The sequence below is a fragment of the Amaranthus tricolor genome, chromosome 5 (genome assembly GCF_026212465.1).
Source record: "Amaranthus tricolor cultivar Red isolate AtriRed21 chromosome 5, ASM2621246v1, whole genome shotgun sequence".
Lineage (NCBI taxonomy): Eukaryota > Viridiplantae > Streptophyta > Magnoliopsida > Caryophyllales > Amaranthaceae > Amaranthus > Amaranthus tricolor.
In genome coordinates, this window is record NC_080051.1 from 16,052,178 (window position 1) to 16,071,886 (window position 19,709).

At 35.9% G+C, this 19,709-nt stretch overlaps 1 protein-coding gene across 1 annotated transcript; it reads right to left on the reverse strand.

Moving 5' to 3' along the window:
* Positions 1–5,072: 5,072 nt before the first annotated feature.
* Positions 5,073–6,903, reverse strand: LOC130814079 (putative clathrin assembly protein At2g25430). Its single transcript, XM_057680076.1, has one exon. It carries the CDS (start codon positions 6,865–6,867, stop codon positions 5,236–5,238), a length of 1,632 nt encoding a protein of 543 aa, XP_057536059.1. The 5' UTR covers positions 6,868–6,903; the 3' UTR covers positions 5,073–5,235.
* Positions 6,904–19,709: the final 12,806 nt, after the last annotated feature.

Sequence of the window (19,709 nt, forward strand, 5' to 3'; positions counted from 1 at the left end):
TTAGGAAGAGCAAATTGTTGGTTTTTCTGGTTTGGTTTTTCTTTTGTGTTGAAGATGATGATGAATAGTGAGACGCGTGATTTTTCTTTTTATTATTATTATTATTATTTTTTTAAAAGAAAAGGAAAAGAAGAGAAGAAGTTAAATTAAGAATATTTTATGTCATGTGTATTTAAGATCATTCTCTCACTGATAAATCTCTTAAACTTACTTGTCTTAAAATATTAATTTTCCCAAATGTTACATTTTCAATTAGTAATAGTGAAGTGGTAGAGATTAGATGTCCTTGTGTGAAATGTAAAAATAGAAGGAAAGAAACTCATGTTTGTTTAGGAGGGAAGGGAAGAGAAAGGAAGAGTGATAAGAGTTGCCCCATCAAACCTTTCAGTTTTGAAAAGATTGATAACTTAATAAAATATATCTATCTAATCCCTCCATATTCCTTTTCTCCTATTTTGTCATCCAAACAAGATTCTTTTAATCCTTCAAACCTCCCCCTTCTTTTCCTCAATTTACTTTTATCCAAACACACTTTTAGGCTCTATGTTGGAATTGAATTTTCTTAATTATATGTGTAAATATTCCATTGGCCCATGAATTACACTACCTTTGAATGAAATAATGATTAAGAACCTGATGAATATATGAAATTGTATGGATAATATTAAAAGTAAGTGAAAATATGTGAATAATAATTAAATAATAAAGATATTTACATAAAAAATAGAAAGTACGACATTTTTATAAGAATAGAGATAGTACTTTTTTTGAGTAAAGAACATAGAGAATATTTGGTATAAAATCGTGAGGGAATAAAAAATACTTTTATTGTCATCTTGTCATTTTGTTAAAAAGTTACTTTTTATGAAGAGAGCCTGTAGCATTTATATTAAATCAATTTCCACCATGACTCGGACGCTAGCTAAAGGAAAAATGTCCATAGAAATCTTTTCTTAGGCAAAAAACATGTGTCCCACCTAGCAATATTCTTCCTTTATGAACAAAGCTACAGTTAAAATCATTAAAAGCCTAAACACATATCAAACAAATGTCATATATAGCATGTATAAGAGCTATTCCTTTCTCTCGCCTTGCATTGGCAGTCATCACAGTCATAGAACCGCCTTTCAAATGAACGTAGTCGACCGCAAGGCGTCTGGCCAACTCTAAACCAAAGCACGTAGCAGCTAGCTCAGTAGTATCCGCACCCCACATTGCTATAAACCTCCTTGTACTAGTAAATTAAGAGGACCTTTCCATTACAGTCCCGAGCAACCATCCTCAAACCATGCAACAAATCGTAATATGAGCATGAGTGGCGGATCTAAAGTTCAGAGTTTTATAAGGCACTATTTATGGACGAAATATTATGAAAATTGTTCATCAACTTAGAGTTCGCTTGTCATCAAAGGCTTTTTACCCCACAATTAAAAAATTAAAACTTTAATGTGCAAGGAATAAATAAATTTCAACAATGGCTTAATTTTAAGATTAATATTCAATTATATGAAGCTGCACCAAAAAGACACACAGGATGCATACTTTTAAAGGATAACTATGCTCATAAGGAATAACTTTACTTTAAGCAACGATTGAGACTCTTCCCAGCACCAATGAACTTCTCGATACACTAATCTAGAGTATAACTATAGCTAAACAGACAGAACAAAAAAATAGGTTTAGGAACAAAGAATGACAATCTTTTTTCCCTTTCTCTTCTCTTGATTTGTTTTTTTTTTTTTATAAATTTTTTTACTTTAACATCTATAGAACGCCATGTAAGTAGAGGCATGATTAACATAGACAAATTTTAATTAACAAATGCATTAACGTTACTAAACACATTAAAAAACACAATAACAAACACATTAACATTAACAAATGTTCATGTTATGAATGGTGTGACTTGAGTGTACATTTAGGTGTGCATTCATGTGGTGACTTTTGGGATGGAATCCTAGGGATGTCATGAATAGGTTTATTAAGTTTAGTCTTAATGTTTGTGGTTTATGATGATGGTTAAAGTATGGATTAATGAGGTAATGAAGTGTGAGCTAATCATGAGAGTTATGGGACTTAATGAAGAAGTGCTAAGGTTTAATTCAAGATGCTCTTCTATGCAAAGTCGAGCAAAACTGTCAGAAGCTCTCTGTAGTGCTGCTCGACTAGCGAGCTCCAAGGTGGGTCGAGCGAGCAGACAGAATGTAACCAGAAACTTCCTGTAGCCCGCTCGTCTAAGCCGCTCGACCGAGCGAGCCCCTGTTTTCGTCGAGCGATGTCTCTGATGCTCCTAGGATGCTGTTTTTAACTCTTCAAATACTTGGGGCTGTTTCATTATCATTTATTCATAGCTTTAATATACTTAATGTTATTGAGTGTGATCTCTCCTATAAATAGAGAGCTTTCATACACACATCAAACACATCAAACACAACCCCTAAGCCAAACACAACCCATAAGCCAAACACATAGCCTTTGTTTTATCTCTTACTCAATTGTAATACTTCATTTGTAAGAGTGTTTTACTCCATTGAAATAACATAAACAAGAAGCTACACACCACAGAGGACGTAGCCATCATTGGGTGAATCTCCTTAAATTATTATCGTTCATTAAAGTTCTTAACATCATATCGATTTTGGCAAATATTTCAGTTCAATTATCCAAAAAAGATGAACAAAAAAATCAAGAACTAACATCTAACAATTTTCAAGATTAAGATTTAGATTAAAGATTATATTAGAACATCAAGATTAAGAATTTAAGATTAAAATTAAAATTAAAGATAAAAACATAAAAATTAGCATTAAGATTAAGAGTGGAAATACCTTAATAATTTGTTTTGTGAAAATGCCTTAAATTTCCCCTAGAGCACGTGCCAGGGGTGCCCATGAATAAATTCGCCCATGTAACCATCAAAATTTTATGTGTAAATTCGCCCATGTGACCATCAAAATTTTATGTGTTAGTTATATTGAAAGAATTAAATAAGAATCAACGAAAGTTGAAAGGTTCATTTCCAAATAAGGTGGTTTATTAAAATATGGAGGACATCTTGAATTTTAATAATAAAATTAAGTGATAGTTTGAACTACTAAGATTTGTACTCTTATTATAACGAGCATATATTTAGGCGGTAAGGGTGTCGCGGGGTGCAACTCAGGTCGTGAGGTTTGACCTTTGGGTAGTAGGGATTTTGTGAGTTCTGACCTCCAACCCATTTACATTTTTACATTAAGGATAAGTGGATAGATGGATAATGAGAAGCCGATCATGTAGAAAATCCATGATCAATATGAACAGTCTTGTATGAGAGGTAAGAAGTTAATAAGTTAAAAGCTTCTATTATTGGGTTATTTAACCCAAATATGAGACGTGTCTTACGGTAAGACCATCTTATATAAGAATTTGTGATCTTACGAAGGTTTGAAAAATGGGTGAATTCACACTTCAAGCTAATATTCGTTTAGGACTAGCTTCCACCTTCTTGGAATTATGATATTGCAATTTACATAAGCATATGAAAAAATACATGACTCTTCGAGAACTTATTGAAAAATAAGCACCGAAGAAGATAATCGTGTTAATGATAAAATAGAATTTACTTCTAAAGTTAAAGCAAATATGGTAATTGCAAATCACTCTTCTTTAAGTTTAATGATCAAAATAAGAAAAATAACAAAAATGGGGGAAATTTAAATATATGAGCGAGAATTTTTTATCATTGTTGAAAGCTCAAGCTTAAAGACGAGGGTGGAATGGGAGGGGGTGGTCAGAGAGGCAGTGGAGGGAGAGGGGTTTTAAGGGAGTGGGATGGGGTGGGTGGTGTTAAGGGTTGTGGGAAGATTTTTTATTAATAAAATCAAAAAGTTAGAAAGTTAAAAGGTAATTAAAGATATTCAACGGTTGTTAGAAGATTAGTTAGTCGAAATCCGATGACCTAACTTACGTGTTTTAGATATTTAATGTTAAGTAATTGTATTCATAAAAAAAATAAAAGTTGTAATTCGTAAAAGCCTCTAACAAGTTTTATTTTACGAATTATTTTAATATAATTAATTAATAACAGTATTATTTCTAATTAAAAATTCTTTTACATGCATTGGGTGGGTGGATATCATGGTTTTACCTACTTGGCTACTTCCATAACTGTTAACACCGTGGATACCATGATTACTACCTATGTATGTAGGGAGTGGTGAATTTAAAATTTTAACTATGAAGGTCTTTAAAATTAATTATGATTGTTAGACGAAATTTTTTAAAAGATTGAACGACCATTGCCATTTTTATGATTTATTTTAATAAGATATTTTACGGTGGAGCCTAGACACCTTCAAACCCAGACATACAACCACTACTATCGGCATAAGAGTTGTGTGGAGTAGAATGTGCGTATAGTTTAGGGTCTAGCGCATATAAAGAACTCTAATTATTTTTTTTTTTTCAGTATTGGTGCATATAAAGAACTCTTGTCCATCCGAATATTGGTTCATATGCAGGAGTCAAGACTCCAAAAGTTGTGATCTTCTATGTGCTATTTATAGGGCTCTATAGAATATGTAATTTTCAATGTGCGTCTAAATATATAGGTGCAATTTTTTAGTCTCTACAATTGCATACCATTATAATGAGTTCCAAATACAAATAGTATATCACTTTTGTTTCTTAAATATATTTGCGATGTCTAAGCATTATGTGAGAGCTTTATCAACTAAAACCAAAGGAAGTATAACATAGTGGTTTCCGAGGCTTTTAATCTCTCAACAATTCATGATCATCTACCCTACGATATATGGATATTAAATAAAAGTTAAGAATTGGGCAATATAAGAGCTTTTTTAAGTAGTATGGAAATATTACTCTAGAACATAGTGCACAAAATAGGCCGCATTGACAGTATAAGAGTTTTTTAGTTTAATGCGACCAAAATATAGGGCAAATTAATCATGAATCATCCATATTGGCTATAAAATCCATTCGCAATTATTACTGCAGTGTAACTGAAACTGTATTTTTGCACTATACTCTAAAAAAAGCAATAAATGAAGAACTACTTAGTTCGACCCAAAATAAATCTGTAAAATGCATAACAAAAATCCGTAACCTATAAAAAAAACTGTTGAAGTACTCTGCTTCCTTGCTAACAATCAGTATATAAGCATATACGAACGAATATTTTCAGAAACATTTGCATGGTTTAAGAGCATTCTAAAGGCATACATTCTTATATTTTCACCAAGGATAAAGCATGATTTCATGAGGAGCAGTAGCATTGATTAAAGGCCCATTATGCACCAAAAGATTGACTTGATCCTGCATCCCATTTGCAACAAATTCATGCCAAAGCTGTTGCTCTTGAACCAGCAAATGCCGCTGCTTCTCTATCTCGGCTAACTGAACATATATAGGAGGCGGCACTGCTAGAGATGCTGCGAATGGATCCTGAGTAACTGTCTCGACTGACCCTTCATTGCTCGGTAGTGACAAAACCACATTCTTCTCGTCTAGCCAAGGCGACACGAAACTACTAGCATTATCACTACTCAACTGGTTCATACCAGTTTGATCATAAAGCCCATCTAGCAAGACATCATCAAAATTGACAACAAAATCAGGGTTCTGTTTGGATATATCAGTTTTAGACAACACCAAATCTAGACTGCTTGAATCATCAACTGGAGTAATGGGTGGTTCACCATCATCCGAAAACTCTATCCATTGATTACTCGTTTTCATTTGAGTCCCACTAAGAGATCGATCGAACATTTGGGTAACTTCACAACCTGATTTCTCATGAACACCACAGAAACTCACCAATTCCATACCAATTTCATTGTTTTCTGGCTTCTTCTTACACATAGTTGATGGGTTCCTCAACTCAATTCTTCTAGAACTTTTCGTTTCATTTGACTTCTTCTTTACACTCTTTTCCATGGACTTCAAAAGATCATCCCCTATTTTCTCAACTTTTGGATACTCAACAGGAATATCAGCACCATCAAGCCCCTTACACCAATCATAAAACTCAGCAAGATCATCAAACTGTTTTGCCACAGTAGCAAAAGTCCCATAAGTCTTAACAGAATTCAGATAGTCCATACCCCAAAACCGATCCAACATGAATGATAAGCCCTCAGAAATATCAATATACAGCTCAAAACTCTCTTCCACAACCAAAGCAAAAGCAAGAATCACAAGTTTTCTGTGTTTTTTTACATACCTCGAACCCATATCGAGTACCCTTTGAAGCAACCTTTGCAATCTCTCCATTCTACTCAATACCCTCTCAAGGATTAGTTCATCTCTCAAATGGGTTGCCTCCATTTTCTTATCTTTCTCCTCCAATTTCTTTAAATCATCAAATGAACTCCTTTTCTTTTTTCTCAGCCACATTTCATCAAACACCAATAACTCAATTTTCTTTACAAGATACATCCCATATCTCCTCACAAAATCTGTGTAATCCCATGAATTTGAATGGGCTAAATCTTGAAAATAACACAAATTACTCAACATTCTACAACTTGAATTAGCAGAAGCAATTTCTTTCACAATATTCTTACCACCATCAGTGATTAGTCTATGAACAAGAATCAAACACTTTAACTCGACAATCCAATCATGGGTTCTTTCAATTCGTTTAGCAATTAAACTTACACATTCTTTAATTTTCTCTCTAGAATATGAAATTTGTTGCAAAATCTCGTTTGAATGTTTGATATTTGGAATTTCTTTCTCATGGCTTGTGGATTTAACGATCAAGATTTCGATTTCTGGGTCACTATGAGACGCCAATTTTGCAATGTTAATGGTTGTTTGATCTTTAACTAACCCTAATGCTTTCCGAATGGAACTGGGTGCCATTGATATAGGTTTTTTTCTAGAGTTTTTTGGTTGGAAAAAAGCAGGGGATGTTTACTTTTTGCTAGGATTTGAAACAGAAGCATGATATAAGCGCGGGGAAATAACAGATTAAAGTTCTCGGATAACTTGGGCTCATCCAAACACAAAAACTCGGGTGAGACCGTTGTGATAGGCTTGGGCCGGCCCAATTGTATATATATTTTTTTGAAAATTTGAAAAAAAAAGATTATTTAACAATTTTATTCAAAAAATAAGCTTCGTTCAAACTTTATTCCTAAAATAAGCGTCCTTGACTTCAAAGCTAGGCTTGGTGTAAACTCGCTCTTACTAACAGCAAATTAAAAGAAATGATCAAAATTTTAGTCAAGGGATATGTCGCTGTAAGTAACAGCGACCTAATGTTTGACTGGTCAAACATAATGTCGCTGTTAGTAACAACGACATATCCTTGACCTGGTTTGACTTTTGTTGATCTTTTTGTATAATTTAAACTAACTGTTGTAAAATTGAAAAAATAATCGTTATAAAGTTGAAAATAGCCGTTGTTATTATGTTCTATAAATAACTCCATCGCCTCCCTACTTCATTGTATCCAAACTCCATCATTCTTGTTCTAGTTAATCGATTTTAAAGGTAACATAAAGTATTATGTTAGTATTATTCTCAATTTATAAATGTTAATATTATTTTTGAATGTTTATTTATGTTTCTATATCATATGTGTTCCGTAGATGTCACAGGAGCATTCTATTGAAGAGCTTTGTGATTGTGGTTATGAAGTTGAGATTAATACAGATTGGAGCAACATCGATTCTGGCCGTGATTTTGTTGCTTGTCCTTTCTACTTGGATGAAGGATTCGGATGCACGTACTTTAGGTGGGTTGCTCCGAAGGGTACCAAATCGCTTGTAAAAGAAAAACAACAGCTTAAAGATAAGGTAATTAATCTCAAGAGACAAATAGATGATATGGAACATAGGAAAGAAGAGACTGAAAGAATTATGAGAAAGTTGAAGAAGCAATATTAGTTAACGACGGTGGTTTAACTTAACGAATGAACTATGTAATTTGATAGGGATTCGTTGAACATGAATGAAATTGTGTTGAATTTTTGAGAGTATTTTCCCTATTTGAATATGATTGTCTATTTGTTTATGATTAAATTCATACTGCATTCTTGGCGGAATGATTCATCGCCGAAAACTCTGAGTACTTAACATCATTTCATTCATAATAAATATGTGATAATACGATAAAAATATATATATCTACATATATATTACAAATTATACACAAAAGCCCAAATATTACAAATATTAAATATGTACAAATGTTCAATATATACAAAATGTCACTAATGTTCAATATATACAAACAGTATACTAATGCTAATCCTCCTCCTGTACCCTGTCTAACTGTGACAGTTTACGACGCCTCCTACGATAGTAAGAGGCCATCGCATAACACTCGGGTAGGAGAGGTGATTGATACTGTGATGATCCAGCACCCTGTGAGGACCCGGCACCATAGTCGGGGCACGTTAAGTCTATCTCCTCAAGATGAACGTCGGCATGATGAGGATATGACCCCTACTCGTCCATAGTGGTGTCGGGCATAGCGACTTCTGGAATGAAGTGCTGAAACTGTGTCCCTAGTAGTATGCCTTGGGCAATCTCCCGTACAGGCTCCTCTTGGGTGGAGCTGATGACAAATGCAATGCCCTGTGCCTGTGTTAAGACTGAAGTATTAATGAAATGTATAACATGTAAGTTCTATGGATAATAATCAACGTTGAAGAATACTTACAAACTGTGTCATCGTCGGTGCTGCGGGAGCGTATTGCGCTGCCGCAATGATACCTTGTGGTGTCATCCATCGACGAGTGATGGAGAGGAACCACGGCATGTAATCCGCCTACAGTCTCGATCGGCGCACCTTGGGCTAGCAGCTCCAGCCTGTGATCCCAATGAGCTATATGGCCCCAGTTGATCTCTAATCAGTTCTTGGGCTCCCGACCCTTGCGTGAGCTGTGCTGGAGATCCGCCATTGTGTCACAAGGCGGCAGGATGCCCTGTACCATCTCAAATTGGCGCAGTACGTGCTCAGGGAGATGCACTTCGACTATGTCGAAGCATATCAAAGGTACAGAGGCTCTCCACGCCCCTGACAAGATCCCTGAGTGCTGAGGCAATGCAGCTTATGCCTCAGCGGGGTAAGGGTCCCATCGAAACTACACGTGAAAAAGCAATTAACAAATTACGCAATGTGATAGTTACAAGACTAGTTGTAGTGAAGTTTTTACCTGGTCAGCTCGAAGTAAATCGAGTTGATTGTGGTAGAACCCCACGCCCGATCCTGTGTGGGTCCTTGTACGTCTATCAAAGGACCACCGCGATCCATACGGCACACGTGGGGGTGGAAGAATGGGTGGCGCAGATGCACCACGTCCCACACTCCTCATTGGTTGCCCAATGAGAATGTGCTCCCACGCCCAAAGCTATGAATTACAGATATAAGTAAGTAAACGAAACATAAAAACAAATTAAGAAATAAAGCGTTAACATGTAAACTTAGTATTACCTGGAGAATAATTAGGGGCCCAGCGATCTCCTTCACGTTCTTCCGTGAAGCTTCACATAGTCTTCTATACAGATAAGCTAGGGCTGCGGAACCCCAGCTGTAACCAGAGATGACCTCCCATGGCGCATCAAGCAACGTTCAGTACAAAAGCTGTACCCTGTTGCCACTCTCGTCGGAGAACAAGACAGCACCAATCAGATATAAGAGATACGCCTTCAGGGAGGTGCGAGAAGTTCTGTGCAAGCCATGTTACGCGCAACACACTCCCTTTGGCTACCTCTGCGGGAGGTCGGACTCCTAATAACCTATGGGCTTTATCTTGCCAACTTTCAAGTTGGCGTCCAATAGTGCAGACGGCATGTCCCTCGATGGGAAGCCGTGTAAGCACAGCTATGTCTAGTAAAGTGACAGTAGCCTCACCTAGAGGTAGGTGGAAGGTATGTGTCTCTTCGCGCCACCGCTCGACTAAAGCCGTGACTAGCGCCCGCTCGTTGAAGGTAAGGGATGATCCGTGCGTCAACGGCCCACGGAGCAGAGTCGGGATGCCTGGTGTATATGGTTTCCACGTCGGACACCTAAATGCAAAGATTATATTAGCATAAAGTTAAAGTATAAAGGCATGTACATTCAAAATATTAAGTTCACTAACCTGGACATCCCATAGTACACTGCACCTGTGATCCGCCTGCATCGTTAGTACACCAGGGTCTCGAGGGCCTGGAGCTGCTAGATCCATCTCTACTGCAATTCAACAATAACTAAGTTGTAGTTATGATTATACGTAAAAAGACTTAAGAAATATTCAAATTTTTTACTTATGTTATTTATTTGTTTCATAGTCTTTATGTTTATATACTCAAATACAAATATTGTTTACCTTGACGTGCAGGTTTTTGTGTTGTGACCTTCACTACCACACCTTCGACAAGCGTTGCGTCTCCTTGATCCTTCGTCCATCTCGTTGGTGATCCTTCTTGACTTAGGTCTTCCTAGTCCACAAATGTGTTCTGGATCGTGTATCACCTCAACACTGGTGTATTGAGGCCATGACCTCTTATCAATCAACGGCATGAATATGGATTCATATGTATTTACATAGCTCTGGGTAGTGTAGCAAGAGTCGAAAAAACGCTCATACGATAAGTGTCTTTTAATATAAACTACAAGAACATGAGAACAAGGTAAGTGATATATGAAGGGTTTGTTACAAGTGCATTTCATTTCTCTCAAATCCACACTTTGTATTTTACCACCCTTAACGGATCCTCTATTACCACGTCTAGTCTTAACTTGAAAAAGGCCTCATCTGTAGTCAAATGCAACGATCTCATGGAAGTTTGCCTTCTCAGTGTTACGAGTGATAATTCTTGTGGCGTGTGAAGTGTACTTACTTCCCCTAATTAGCCATGCATTTGCATTCTCGCGTCTTTTAACAAAATAGTCATTAACGCGGTAGAAGGTGAACTCCACAAGAGTAGTTATAGGCAAGAAACATAGACCCTTCATCAAGTTATTGAATACTTCGGCTAAGTTGTTATTAGTAACACCATACCTATACCCTCCATCATGACATATTGACCATTTACACATATCACCAACTTGATCAATCCAAAAAAGAGCTTCTCGATTAGCAACACCAATACCCTTCAATCCCTCGATGACCTTATGTGGTTGTCTTTGCTCTACAGTCCTTCCATACATCTTCATCAGCTTCACATTACCCATTTGACGGTTGAAGTTACTTAACAAATGGCGCAAGCAAAACCTATGACGGGCATTTGGAGGTTGCCATTCCGACTCCTCCATGGTTGCTAGAATGCCCGCATGTCTATTAGAAATAACACATAAACTTGGACTATGCATCACATGCTTACGAACACACGCCATAAACCAAGACCACGCGGCTATGCATTCTTTCTCCACCAAAGCAAAGGCAAGCGGGAAGATTCCCTTGTTCCCATCTTGAGCAATCGCAGTTATCAACGCATGGCGATACTTACCATACAAATGTGTTCCGTCAATGGCAATAAGGGGTCTGCAATACTTGAACCCCTCAATACTAGGTTTAAAAGCCTAGAACACACGTTGGAAAGTTCTAATACTAGGACGGATGTACACACCAACATCATTATCTTCCTTAAAGAACCACTCAACTACAGTCCTAGGGTTAAAATCTTGCATTGCTTTCAAGAAGCGTGGAAAAAGAGGATAAGAATCTTCCCATGTCCCATAGATGGAGAGAATGGCTTGTTGTTTAGCACACCATGCCCGCTTATAGGTCACTTCGATACCAAATTGGTCTTTCACCATTTGTCGCACCACAGAGACCTTAATTGATTGGTCTTCAGCAACACAATTTCTAATAAGATTGTTAATCACGGAAGATGTCAAATGAATGTGTCCGGCTGACACATTTTCAGTACTTAATACTCAACCCCTATATTTCCCTTTGTAGACTCAATTAGAAACGGGAACAGCAACAAGAGGGGGGTGAGGTGAATTGTTGTTGTTACTAGTTTAAGCGTTTTTCCCCTGTTTTTGCGGAATTGAATAAGATAAATAAAGCTTAAACTTAGAGCTAAATAATAAAAAGAGACAGACGGTTTTTACGTGGAAACCTTCTGGGCCTAAACAGAAGAAAAAACCACGACCGCTCGGGATTTCTAAATACTCCACTATGTTTATGGCAATTAGTTACAATTACAATAAACACCTTACTTCACTCGAAGTTATTCAACTAGGCCAACTCTTCTCTCTCAAATTGCTTTACTCAAAGCACCAAACTTAGCTTCACTAAAAGCTAAACTCCATACTAGCTTCACTCAAAGCTATCAAATTCCCCCTTAGACTCACCCGAGTCTAATTACAAATACTCTGAAAAACCCTTACAAAAAGGATAAAAATTCTCTAAAAATAAAATCAATAAGTTGCACAAGAAAATATTATGAATTAATTGGCAATTTTCAAAACAAAATATTTCTTATAGATTTCCAAAAATAATCGTATGAAAATAACAAAGTTCATACGTTAGATACTTAGGAACAACCGAATTCACTTGCTATTTATAAAAAATAAAATCTCTAAGAAAATGGAATAATCCAATCCATTATTCCTTATCAAAAAGATCATGGGAGTAATGTGGATTAAACAAACAGACGGTTATTTTCACAAGACTTGATTAAATCAAGTATATGGTTAAAACAACAATAACCGCTGTTCCCATTTACTAATAATAGGTTCTGTACCCTTAAGCAGCAGTTCCCTTATCAGCAGTTTTTTTAGTAGCAGTTCCTGTTCCAGTAATAACTGCTCGAACTTTATGCTAATTATAGAAACGGTTAGGCTTCCTAAAAATAGGGATGGTTACTTGCTAACTAATTATAGGGACGATAACCTATTTTCTAATTTTAAGACCAGTTTTAAAAGAAATAATAATAGCTAAGACTTTTTCAACAACAGCTGTTCCTATATTTAGCAAATCCAATATTTACTAAATATAGATCCTAAAATAATGCTAAGTAAATACGAAAAATCATTTTAGAAAATATTTTGCCAATTAACTTTAATAAATCATAATTGCAACAAATTAACTTTATTTAATACAACTACTAAAAATAATAATTAAATAGTAATCAGAATTTTCAATAGACGAAGGCTGACTCCAGTAAGGAACAGTGCGCTGTCTCTGAATTCCAATTTTGCTAGAACATCCAACTTGGGAACAGTAGACCTACTGTCTCCATTTTACATCCCAAGTGATATACTCTTCTAACATCTCTTGGATCCTTTTGACACGTACATTTCCCCCTTTATATGTAACAATCTCCCATGAAGGTGAATAGGAGCTCTTCCTAGCCCTAAGCCTCCAAGCACACCATCTCTTACACTTCAAGGTGAGCACGGTTTGATTTGAAGTCTCAGTTCGGTACTCAACGTTCCTACGAATATGATACAATCTAACAACATCCAACAACGCATTTGTTATAAAAAATCATACCCTTTTGAAACTCTCCTTCATCGGTGTAGGTTGTATCATAGCCCAAGACCTCCAAGAGTTGTCCTCAACGTGTTTATCTAGAGGGGGAACTAGTGCATAAGGTGTAGGAGCAATGATTGTTGGAATGTTGCCTAAGCTCATGTCATTAGCTAGAGCCTCCTCGTCAACACCCACATCGTCCTCAGAAGGAGCTTTAACGAATTCATTACTCTCACTATTAACATCATCCCAAGGCTTATTTGTATCTTCTAAGTTAAAAGTATCATCATTTGAGACTTGAATTTGAAGTTGATTGGGTTCATTAGAAGGAGAAGAGGAAGATGGCATAATGGGATTTTGGGTTTCTTGGGTAGGGAAGGGCGTATGAGAAGGAGCAGAAGAGTTACATTCAGGAATGCATTTGTTACTACAACATTGACATCTTGATTCCCTAGGAGTACCTCTTCTACATATAACTTTAAAGCAGGAATAGAGGTAGACTTTGAATACTCCCACATTGCATCTATAGCCTCCTCATCCTCAACCGGAAGAGCTAACAATTCTCCACTCATATTGTACTTAAAAATTACATTAACAGTACTTCTTGTAGTGTCAATGCCAATCTTAGAGCATATAAGATGTTTAAATTCATTCAAACCCATGTTTGAGTTGCATGCAAACAGTTTACGTCTTCCCCCAACATACTTAACATTGCTACTACTTGATTGAATTGAACCATTCCAAAAGCATACAACAGTCACACGAAATGAAGCCATTTCTACAACAATACGTACAAAATCAACATCATCATCAAGTTCATAAATATATACTACATAACAACACTGATTAAATTTAGGTTTTGCATTCAAACATTCTCTAAATTTAAACTCAAATTTAGGGTTTGCATTCAAACATTCTCTACATTAAATTCAAACATATTCTACATTAAATTCATGAACAAACAACCTCAATATGAAATCATGGCAAATAACAAGTACATTTGACATATTCATAGATTTTAAGTGTAAATGACATACATTTTAAAATTAACAAGAACTAAAAAGTTTATAATAAAAACGTACCTTAATAAGCTGTAGATCAACAAGAAGTAGTAAATTGCAAGTTTAAGAATCTGCATTCATGTGAAAGTTCATGAACATTTTGTGAACCCTAATTTTCGAAAAAGGAAAAAAACACAAAAAAATAGTACCTAAGTGAACGTAGGAAGATGACAAAACTAATTAGTAGTAGAAAGTTGGAATTTGATGAGATTAATTGAAGGATTGAAGTTGATTTTAATGGTGGAAAGAAGAGGGAGATCTCGTAGGTTGAATGAGGAAGTAAACTGAAATGAGGAAGAAGGAGAACTGGAAAATTTAACACGCATAAAGTCACTATTACTAACAGCGACTTGACCTTGTTGACCAGTCAAAAATTAGCTCGCTGTCCATTGACCAAAATTTTGACCATTTCTTTTAATTCGCTGTTAGTAAGAGCGAGAATACACCAAGCCTAACTTTAGAGCCAAGGACGCTTATTTTGGGAATAAAGTTTGAACGAAGCTTATTTTTTGAATAAATTCATTAAAACATCTTTTTTTTTTCAAATTTTCTTTTTTTTTTTTTACCAATTTTACAAATTAAAATGTCAATTTCAAGAGTTAAAAGACCAATTTGAAAATTTAAAAGACTAATTTGAAAACTTAAAAGACTAATTTGAAGGATTTAAAATTGACATTTTAAGTCATTGAATTTGACAATTTTACCACCAAAAGGTCAATTTCAATACTTAAAAAACCAATTGTTGAATGACAGCGGAAGCAACGATCGATAAACAATAATGAAACAATAAATAAATTCAATGCAAACAATAAGATTATGACACAAGAGATTCAACGTGGTTCACTATCAATGTGATAGCTAGGGAAGTACAAAACCGGATACCGGGTCGACCCGGTTCCGAAAAACCGGGTACCCGATTTTTCGGATACTTAAAATTCTATTCCGGATCCGACCCGGTTAAACTGGGTCGGATACCGGATACCCGGTTTTGTTATTTTTTTTTATTTTTTATTTTTTATTTCTTTTTAACATTTTTTTTATATATAATTCAAATACTAAATCTCTATAAATAGTTAAATACTTAACTTAATTTGTCATAAACTATTAAAATACAACCATTATTTAATTGAAATACAACCACAATTCCATAAACTCATAATTCCATAAACTAAAAGCAAGCGATTACAATTTATAAGTTGAAACTTCAAGCTCCATTAATCATCTTCAACGACGTCAAGAGTTTCATCGATTATGACATCCGGATGCTCCAAAGTTAATGCATTACCTAAACCAAGAGCACGAACAGTCGAACAATATAAGGTTAAAGGAAAAATATTTTAACTCTTAAATATTAAATAATCAATTGAAAAATATTAAAAAATTTATATTAACCTTCCTCCATTTCTTCAAGTGCAAGCAAACTCTCCTCTATTGCTAACGGAGTTCTAGAAATACGAAGCCAATCTTGTGCGCAAATAAGGGCTTCGGCCATCTTTGGAGTCAATGATGTTCGAAAATCATCAACAATACGACCACCAGTACTGAAAGCAGATTCAGAAGCAACGGTAGAAATAGGTATAGCAAACACATCTTTAGCCATCTTTTGAAGAATGGGATACCTTTTTGTTTGATCGTTCCACCATTGTAAAATATCAAAGTTAAAATCATGATGTTCACATGCATCTTCTAAATACCTATCCAACTCACTTTTGTTTACATTGGTTAATGAACAACCTGTCTCCATTTGATATCTTGAATTCATTAGTTCAATAAGGTCCACCTTCCCCATTCCTTGAGTCCCACTTTGAGTAAAAATGGTAGAGACTGAAGAGGTGGAAGTGGAGGAAGTAGCTCCACTTGTCTTTGGTGGAGGCATAGAACAAGTATAAGAATCAAAAAAATTTTGAAAAACCATTTTAATCTTTAATGACAAGAGAGTAGCTTTTGTGGCATCATATGAAGCACGCACAATCTCTTTTTTCAATGAAAAGACTATAACAATCTCTAGTGGCAGTGCTACGAGAAGGAATCTTAAATAAAGGATTCAAAGCCCTACAATACTCACGAAATCCTTCACGTTCAACAAAAGCAAAAGACAATTCATCCACAATAAGCATTGTAGCAAGTTTTTTTCTACACAAATCATAATCAAATTCCCACAATTTCGGACCACCAACACTATCAAGAGTATCAACACTACCATCCTCATTGACTCTTCTAGCAATATCAAATTCAATTTTCTTTTGTTTCATATCCAAATTTGGAGGATATTTTTTGCATCTTTTAATATGATTAGCCAAAGGAGTTGTTCCATTTTTGCTAGGACAACTAATAGAAGTTTTGCAATACTTACAATGAGTAATTGTTGAATCCAATTCATCAACTGTGTAATGATCCCACCATTTTGACCTATTACTCCTCGTACCAGTAGTTGCACGAGGTTGTTTTTTCTGTTTTTTAATTGGTGATCTTGTATCTTCATCCTCATCGAACAAGCGATCAACAGTCTCTTCAAATTGAGCTCCTTCACTCGGTAGTGAATTACCGTTATCATCAAAAGACAATCCCATGTTCTATACAAAACATATATTAAAGAATTTCCATTAGCTTAAATTCATGATGTACAAGTTATATATAAAACAGAATATTAAAGCAGAATTCAGTTACCAATTATCATCATACATTACCATCATCAGTTCATCACAATTATCATCATAAATTACCATCATCAGTTCATCACAATTATCATCATAAATTACCATTATCAGTTAATCACTATTATCATCATAAAACACCGAGGTAAAGGAAAGGATTTGAAGTTCCTAACAAAGTAATATGCTTATGGTTATCCAGGAACTTTCAGTTCCAGCTAAGATAGTCACAAACTCACAATTGTCTGCAACTATATTCATTCCAGATTCCACACAAATATGGCAGTTATATCATATAAACATGAATCATTACCAATTTACCATCATCAGTTCATCACAATTCACAATCAATTACCAATCTAGTGATAAATATCAGAATTCACAATTCACAATCAATTACCAATCACAGTTCATCAAAAACATTGAACAAGTTGAACAAATATCAGAATCAAATGTCAAAGATAAATGGCAAAATAAAAATGATAAAGAGCTACCGAAAATCTAGACGGTGGTGGGTAAGAATCCATGTAGATCTTCAATAAGTACCGAAAATGGCTAAATAAATCTGTGACAAAATCGAAAATGGCAAAAAAAAAATTAAATAAGTACCAAATAACTCACCCAATCAGAAAATGGTGATGAACTAAAAATGCGAAAATGGTGATGAACTAAAAATAAGTACCAAAAAAATTAAATCTGTGACAAATAATTGAAATTGTGAAAATGGCTAAATACACTTACCCAATTAAAGAACTGAATGGTGAAGATGACGTCTCAACGTGAATGGTGAAGAAGAAGCAAGATGACGCCGTGAAGAACTGAAGATTGAAGAAGATGAAGATTGAAGAAGATGGCGGCGTGAAGAAAAATGAAGAAGAAGAAGAACTGAAGCAAGAATGAGTGAATGACGGGAATGTAGATTTAGGGTTTTTACTTTTTACTTTTTTAGAATAAATTAAAAAAAATTACAAACCGAATACCGGGCCCTCAGTTTTCCAAAATTCGCGATCCGTATCCGACTCGAATACCCGGTTTTAAAACCGGGTACCCGACCCGAATTATCCGAATTTGTAAACCGGGTAATTTACCCGGTTTTAAAAATCGGATAGTGGGTTTTCCGGATTGGGTTTTTCAAACCGGATATTTTTGAACACCCCTAGTGATAGCTACGTTCACCAGCACCGAGATCGAATAATTTCACTATGATTGCAAAAAATTTACAAGATGAATCAAGTATCACTCACAAATAATAATAAATTTCTTGTGATCTCTCTTAATCTGTGAATAATGAACCCTAGTACTAATAGAAGGAAGTATTTATAGTAAAACCTAAATACAAGATACTTGGGCTTCAAGTAACACAAAATAACCAACCAAAAGAAGTGGAAAAACTGCTCCTCGTGCAAAAATAACTGTCGCCGAGTCAGCTTAATGTTCTGGACAAAACGCGATTTTTGTCAGCACCAAACGTCAAGTCGGCGGTCCTCCAGTTGCCACAGAAGCTGACTCGGTTTTGTCTTCTGGAAAATCCTCCAATTGCTTCATTCACCAGCCGACTCGTGTTGAACCTTGACCTCGGCGTTAGCTACTGGATTCCTAACCCAACCCTTGATTCATCTAAACACCAAGACAAGACTCGAGTTGAGTCACCATCTTCAACAATCTCCACCTTGATGAGAACTCGTAGTCAGCAAACGATCTCATTAACTCATAGTCAACATATCTCAAGCCAAAACCTGATGCAAAGCTCATGCATAAGCCGTACATCCCGATAAGTCTTCAACCAAGACCCATCCCGAAAAGTCTCCAACCAAGACTCATCATATACTTGTCACCAAGTATAACAACTCATAATGCTTCACTTACATCACAAGTCCCAGGCAAGCTCCACGGTAAGGCCAACATGCCTACAAGGCTACAACAGGAGCTCCCAAACACTGCCCCTAAGGGCCTACTACATCACATAGTAATCAATAGTTAGCGAGTCTAAGCAATGTTTAAACTTACTAAATGGAATAGACTTAGTAAAGAAATCAGCTGGGTTGTCCGCGGTCCCGATCTTCTTTACCTTTACCCTCTTGTTAGTATGCAAGAAATGATACATGACATCAATGTGCTTGGTCCGATCATGGTGCACTTAATCTTTAGCTAAGCAAATGGCACTTAGACTATCACAATACAACGTAACAAAATCCTGTGCAATACCCAGTTCACCCACAAGGCCTTTGAGCCAAATAGACTCCTTAGCTGCAGAAGTTAAAACCATGTACTCAGCTTCAGTATTAGACAATGTAACCGAAGACTGCAATGTAGACTTCCAACTAACCACAAAACCACCCAAAGTGAACACATAGCGGTCACCGACCTCCTGGTATCCACATTAGCTGCATAATCAGAATCACTATAACCAGTTACCAAACACTCCTTCTCATTTCCATACACAAGATCAATATCAGTTGTCCCTCTCAAGTAGCGAAAAATCCTTTTCACCCCCTGCTAGTGCTCTCTCTCAGGTCGAGCCATGAACCTACTCACAACACTAATAGCGTGCGCAATATCCGGTCTAGTACGACC

Excerpts from the sequence above, each read along its gene's own strand:
- LOC130814079 (XM_057680076.1), bottom strand. The coding sequence starts at position 6,867 with ATGGCACCCAGTTCCATTCGGAAAGCATTAGGGTTAGTTAAAGATCAA.